At 47.3% G+C, this 7025-nt stretch overlaps 1 protein-coding gene across 2 annotated transcripts in view; it reads right to left on the bottom strand.

Moving 5' to 3' along the window:
- Positions 1–7025, bottom strand: part of POR (cytochrome p450 oxidoreductase) — a 50091-nt gene that overhangs the window by 6707 nt on the left and 36359 nt on the right. For both annotated transcript variants that reach the window (XM_006155633.3, XM_006155632.2), the window contains exons 4-5: positions 2067–2195; positions 346–495 (exon numbers count right to left, since the gene is read on the bottom strand). In XM_006155633.3, the coding sequence (XP_006155695.1) occupies positions 346–495; positions 2067–2195 (279 nt within the window). The remainder of the gene's footprint in view (positions 1–345; positions 496–2066; positions 2196–7025) is intronic.

Raw genomic sequence — 7025 nt, 5'->3', positions numbered from 1 at the left:
CTTTCCACATGACTGGAAGTTTTCCTGGCCCAGCCAAATCCTGGTCATCCTGTCACACCTTGGTCTCTAGCAACAAACGCCCCTGAAGCAGTGGGGCTGCTAACACCACAGCTCTCTTGACCACAGCTCTCTTGGTGCTAGTGCTGAGGTCCAAGGCAGAGAGGGGGTCTAGCCAGGAGCGGACTGCCCTCAGTGGCTCCTTACATGCTCCCATCAGGCCCTTAGCTTGCAGCCACCCTATCCGGAGTGGAGGGCTGGAGGACTCTCTTTGATCATTAGGATCCAGAGGCCTTGGGGAGGTGCCACAGACCACCACGAGCCCACAGGAGTCTTTGGGTGACTCACCGCATATTTGAGCCCTGAGAGGTCGACATCTGTCTCCTGGAGCCAGTCGTAGAAGTCCTGGGCATTGTCGGTAGGGTCCCCCTCACCATAGGTGGCCATGCAGAAAACTGCCAGGGAGTTGTCTATGTCGGACAGGCTGCTCAGGTCGGCCTGGAGAGATAGGGGCAGGGCCGCCCCACCGTCACTGAGGCTGTCCTAGTCTGTAGCCATGCCAGGGGAAGTCCCCAGCTGTGTCCTGGTGGTGAGGGATCAGTAGCGTCGTTCAGCTGGAAGGTGCATGGAGGGGCAGGACGGCTGAGCCAAGGGGAGGGATGTGAGGTGGGTAAGGACACTGAACGAGGCTGGGGTGGGGAGGGCATGTGTCTAGACAGAGAATGGCAGAGATAATGAGCACCAGGTGAGGACTGGGTGTGTGGACAGCAGAAGCAGGAAACAGGCTCCTGTGTCACTAGTGGGCATTCAGAACATGGCTTCCTGGGCCCTGGGCCACCCTGGGGAATCCTGTTACTCCACAGTGTCCCTGGGCGCTAATTTCTAACTCAAACTGAGGCCTGGATATAGATGGTGGTGGTGCCCATCACCAAGACCCTGGAGGAGGAGAGTGGAGCCGTGGGGAGCACGGGTGTAGTCTCGGTGATGGTGTGGCTCCAGGGGAGGTGGCTGGGGCTGTGGAGAGGACTGATCTGAGGGGCAGACACTTGGTGTGGTGAGCGCTGTGGCAGCTTTTGCTCAGCTGTGCGATGATCGGATGTGACCCCGGCGGGGAGCACCACCCAGCCCTTCTTTCCAGGTTGGCCAGCCTCTCCCATCCTGGGGGTGCCTTAGCAATGTGCCACCAGTTCGGCCCACTTCTTCTACCTGGGGCCAGTGGCCTGGCTATCATGAGCTATCCTAGCAGGGAAATAAGTGAATGCTGGAAGGTTCCTGGATTTGGAGGGGGCCATGTGAGGGGGCGGCGGGGAAGCCAATGCCAGGAACAGAAGGAACAAGGTGAGCCTGGATGGAGGTGGTTGAGGTCAGGAAGTCAAGAGTTAGTCCTACAGTGGCCCGAAGGGGAGCAATGTGTCAAGGCCAGCTGACAGGAGGGAGACCATAGCTTTGAACCGTGGCCTTTCCCCAAATGCTCAGGCTCTCTCTCTGGACCCCTTCCCATGCCACGCTCTCTCCTCCTGCTCCAACCGAGACACATAAATGAACAGCAGCCTCATTACAAGGCCAGTAAAAGGGGTCTTGGAGATGACCCTGTCTGACACCCTCACCCTCTGCGGACAAGCAAAGGGGGCTGCTTGGGTAGGAGAACAGGGCAGGAGCCCGACACTTCACTGGGCCGTCTTGCCACTGCACTTTGTGGTTGAGGGGAGATGGGACAGAATTATCCTCCTGATCTGCTGAGACCTTTCAGTTTTTCAAGCCACAGCCAAGGCACTAAGTGCCCGGAGTCCTTTCTGCTCACATCTGCCCAGGACAGGTGATGCCCCACAGTGTGGAAACAGAGGCTGAGCGTGGGCAGTGTTGGGAGCAGACACATGTGCACAGCGCTGGCCCCCTGGGACCTGGGCCAGGGGTTCTTATGTCCTTAAAATAGGGATCACCTGGTTGCTAGGACGCCTGCCTATCCTTTCCACAAACTCAGCCCCTTACCGGCTTTTATGATCCAGAGATAAACTCCTAATCCTGTTGCAAGAGCCAGGAGGGCCAGTGCTCGGTGGGAGCCCACTTACCAAATCGTACTCCTCAGGGTCTGCGGCCATGCCCCGCATCCCGTAGCGGTGGGCATCTTTGGATAAGCGGTTGGCAAACTCCTCTGCAGTGCCCGTCTGGGAACCGTAGAACACGATGATGTTCCTCCCCTAGGGATGGACAAACAGAGAGAGTCAGTGAGGGGACCAGACCACAGACTTCACCCAGGGCTTCAGCAGAATTCGGCCAGGCAGACCTGGCAGCCAGGGCCCCACAAGGGTATCCTTTCTTTTCTGGTTTCAAGTCCTTTCTAAGTTGCTATGGGGCTAGCATCTCATTGTCACAGGTGGAGGAGGGCAAAAGTCACCCAAAGAACTCTAGCTGAAGCCACGAGGAAAACTTACATACACGCAGATGGATACACCAAATGGTATCTGCACGTGTGCTGAAGAAGCAGATTGCCACATCTCTTCTCTAGGTATTCTCACGGTTTCTGAAGCCAGACTCCAGGTTTCTGGGCCTGACTTCCAGTTGTGGGCCGTTGAGAGGCAATTGCAGAAGTAGCTTTGGATTCCTCAATCACAGCTATCTAAGGTGAGTCCCTGGGCTGAATTCTGAAGCCTAAAATGTCCTGGAACGAAGCCTGAAACCTGCCCCTTTGGCCCTTCCCACTTCTGTGTGAAATCCTTTCTAGATTAAGGGTCCTAAAATACTGAGAGTCAACTTTGGCTTTCACAGTGAACCCAACTTATACAAGTACCAAATAAAAACTTAAGGATTCCAAGGGCTTAAAGTGTTCTTACACCTTTTCAATTTCTTCCATTTTAAATGACTGTTAGATCATTTAAAAAAGGTATCTTAGAGGGCTGGCAGGTGGTGTGGTGGTTAGGGGCACTGGACTCCCACTTGGCTGACCGCAGTTTGAGTCCTGGACCTGGTGGCTTGCTTTCTCACTTTCTCTCTCTCACTCGCGCTGTCCCTCTCTGGTCAAATTAAAATAAATAAATAAATAAAGTGAAAACAATTCTTAAAAAAAAAAACACCCACAAAATGTAGTTGGGGGGGGGCAGCAGGTAGTGAGGTGGATAAGGAGCTGGATTCCCACACGGCCCACCTCAGTTTGGTTCCCAGGCTTGCTGGCTTTCTCTCTCTCTCTCTATCTTGTAAGCATATGTCCTGTATAGCAAATTTAAAAAAAAGGGGGGAGGGCAGCAGGTGATGTGGTGGTTGAGGGAGCTGGACTCTCACATGGCTGACCCTGGTTCGAGTCCTGGACCTGACAGCTTGCCTTCTCACTTTCCTTCTCTCTCTCATTCTCTCACTCTGTCCCTCTCTGGTCAAATTAAAATAAATAAATAAAATAAGTAAAGTTAAATAAAAATAATTCTTTCAAAAAAAAGTGGCTCAATATTAACAGTAGCATCAAAATATGAGATATATGATATAAATGCTCAGAATAGGCAAGCCCACAGAGATAAACTATATTAAGGGTTGCTGAGGTGGAGGATTAGGCAGCGGAAAGGTGACTGCTAATGAGTATGAGGTTTCTTTTTGGGATGATGAGAATGTTGTAAACTCAGTTGTGGTGACTGCTATCAAACTCTGAATATACTAAAACACTGAGGAGTATACTTTAAAATGGGTAAATTGTATTGGTCTTAAATTTTATCTCAATAAAGGTGTTACTTAAAAATTAATACAGGGGACCAGCAGGTGGCATGATGGTTAAGGCACTGGACACTCCCATGTGGCTGACTACCATTCGAGTCCTGGTCCTGGTGGCTTGCTTTCTCACTTCCCCTCTTTCCTTCTCTCTCTGTGTCTTTCTCTGTCAAATTAAATATAAATGAATGAATAAATTTTAAAAAGTTTTAAGAAAAGAGTGGGGATGGGGATAGTGGGTAGTATCTAGCACTACCAGATAGTAAAATAGATTTTAAAAATTTAATACCTTTTTTTTTGGTTAGAAAGAGATTTTTGTTATAGGGCTCATGTGCTCGCTAGAGAGACAGAGACAGAGAAATCACCCCCCGGGGAGATGGCCATACCACAATCCCTTCTCCATTCTCCTCTCAGAATTCTGGGCACACATACACATGCACACAGTGTTTTTAATTCTTTTTAAAGAATTATTTTCAGGACCTGCAGTTAGCATAATGGCTATGTCACTGGAATCCCATGTAGTTGACTACGGTTCGAGTCCCGGACTCGGTGGCTTAAACTCATGCTGGGTGCATGCGTGGAGAAGAGATTGCGGTGTGGCCATCCCCCCTGGAGGGTGATTTCTCATTTTCTGTCTCTCTCTGTCTCTCATGCCCTATAGCAAAAAAAATCTCTCCAAAAATAAAAGAATGATTTTCTTGGGCCAGCAGATGGCGTGGTGGTTAAGGCGCTGGACACTCCCACATGGCTGACCACAGTTTGAGTTCTGGACCTGGTGGCTTGCTTTCTCACTTTCCTTCTCTCTGTGTGTCTGTCTTTCTCTGGTCGAATGAAAATGATTAAATGAATAAATAAAATTAAATTCTTAAAAAAAAAGAATTTTTTAAAATTATTATCATCATTTTTATCTTTATCATCATCATTTTTAATTTGACCAGTGCAAGACACAGAGAAAACAAGCTGTCAGGTCGGGGACTTGAACCGGGGGAGTCCAGCCATGTGGGTATCCAGTGCCTTTAACCACCACGCCACCTGCTGCCCACCCCTTGTTGCCCAGTGTGAGTTTTAAGCCACCAAGTCTGGGACTCGAACCATGGTCAACTACATGGGAGTCCAGCAATGTAACCATTACATCATCTGCTGGTCCATATATATATATTTTTTTTAAGAATTATTTTATTTAACTGTAATTTAGGGTGCATGAGCTCACCAAAAAGACAGAGAGGTAGAAAGCAAGAAATCATCCCCCAGGGGGAGATGGCCACGCTGCAATCCCTTCTCCCTCTACTCTCCTCCCAGGATCTTGGGCATGTATGCACATGTGCCTGGTGTGAGTTTTAAGCCACTGGGTCTGGGACTCATACCACAGTCAACTACGTGGGATTCCAGCAACATAACCATTATGCCATCTGCTGGTCCCTTATTGTATTTTTTAATTTGGCCAGGGAGAGACAGAGAAAGTGAGAAAGTAAGCATGCAACCAAGTCTGGGACTTGAACCATAGTTGGCTATGTGGGAGTCCAGCACCTTAAACACCTGCCACTTTCCAGCTCCCAAAATTCAATAATTAAAATATGATATTGTATGCAAAGACAACTAGATCAAAGTACTATTGGGTTGTTGAAAAAATCATGGTGCATTTTTGCATAGAAAAATATATCATGACTTTTCTGGCAACCTAATGAATAGGAACATATGGAAACAGACCTAAGTACATATGGAAATTAAATATATGCCAACGGTGGCATTTGCAGACAGTTGGGCAAAAATGGACTCTCTAGTAGGCTGGATCCATACCTCACATCTCACACCAGCATCAACTGGTAACAGATCAAATTTTAAATATGAGAACTCCTTTATCTCGTTAGAGTGAGGGAGGCCTTTCAAATTATGACTCTAAGTCCAGAGGTTATAAGAGAGATTAATCAAGTTGGCAATGTAACTTTTACACAGCAAAATGAACCAACAAACACATGATAAACCAAGTCAAAAGGCGAATTATTCATAGGCAAAATATTTCCAACTCACATTAGGGCAAGGGGTTAATCTCCCTAATAATTTAAAGGAGTTCCTCCAGAAAGATCAATGCTGGGGACCAGCAGTTGGCATAATGGCTATGTTGCTGGACTCCCATGTAGTTCGAGTCCTGGACTCAGTAGCTTTAACTCATGCAGGGCGCACGTGCATGCGTGCCCAACATCCCGAAAGGAGAATGGAGGAGAAGGGATTACAGCATTGCCATCCCCCCTGGGGGGTGATATCTCGCTTTCTGTCTCTCTGGCTGTCTGGTGAGCACACACGCTCTATAGCAAAAACCTCTCCCCCCCCCAAAAAAAAAAGATCAATCCTAACAGAAAAACGAGTAAAAATATGTGAATAGAAAATCTATAAACAAAGGAAAAAAAATGCCATCTAAGTAAATGAAAATCTACTTAACCGTATTCAGGAGAAAAATGTGAAGGAGAACTTCACTGAGATATCTTCTTTTTAACCTTAGAAAACTGGTCAAAGTCTAAACTTTGATAACAAACTCTGGTGGCAGGCTGTAGAGAAAGGGGCTTTCCCATGCATTACTAACCCTGAGGAATGCGCCCTGGGGTGACCCCTGGGGAGCAACTTGGAAGCTTCTGCCACAATGACAGAGGCAGATATCTTTCTATCCAACAACTCCACTTCCAGGATTATACTGTATTTGCAAAGGTGCACATTCATCTGTATATTCCAGCAGCACTGTCTGTACGAGCTAAAGATTCCAACTATCACAAGTGCCCAACAAGATGCTGTAACACAAACGGTGATCTGTCCAAAAGGCCACATAATAGAATCATCATGCAGCTATAGTAATTTGTATTGATATAGAAGGATCGCCAAGAAAGATTTTTAAATTAAGGGGAAAAAAGGAGCCAGGTCTTTAGCAGAGGATGTCATGTGCCACACTCTGTATTTTAATGAGTGTAAGAGCCTCTATGTTCTTACTTGTATGTACATGAAGGAGCTCTAGAAGGGCCCAGCAAGTACAAGAACAATGGTGACAAGAAGCAGGACAGGGCTTTCCACTGAAGAGTTCATGTTTGGAATTTTAACCATGGGAATGTAGTAGTTCTTCATAAAATTAAATAATTAAACAAAAATCAGAGATACAATTGTAGCTGTGTCATGACCATGGCTGTGAGGCTTACACCTGCTCCTAGATAGAGCCCGGAAGGGAAGGGGTTAAAGACAGCATTGTGAAGTAGAGGAAGGGTTTATTCTTCTATTTCCATTTGTTCAAGAAATAAACTCTCAACACACACACACACACACACACACACACACACACACACACACCCCAGCAGGGA

This window comes from Tupaia chinensis, unplaced genomic scaffold (assembly GCF_000334495.1).
Source record: "Tupaia chinensis unplaced genomic scaffold, TupChi_1.0 Scaffold000465_1, whole genome shotgun sequence".
NCBI classification, from domain to species: Eukaryota; Metazoa; Chordata; class Mammalia; order Scandentia; family Tupaiidae; genus Tupaia; species Tupaia belangeri.
Note: the sequence above shows the minus strand (reverse complement) of the source record. Positions and strands in the feature narration are given on the sequence as shown.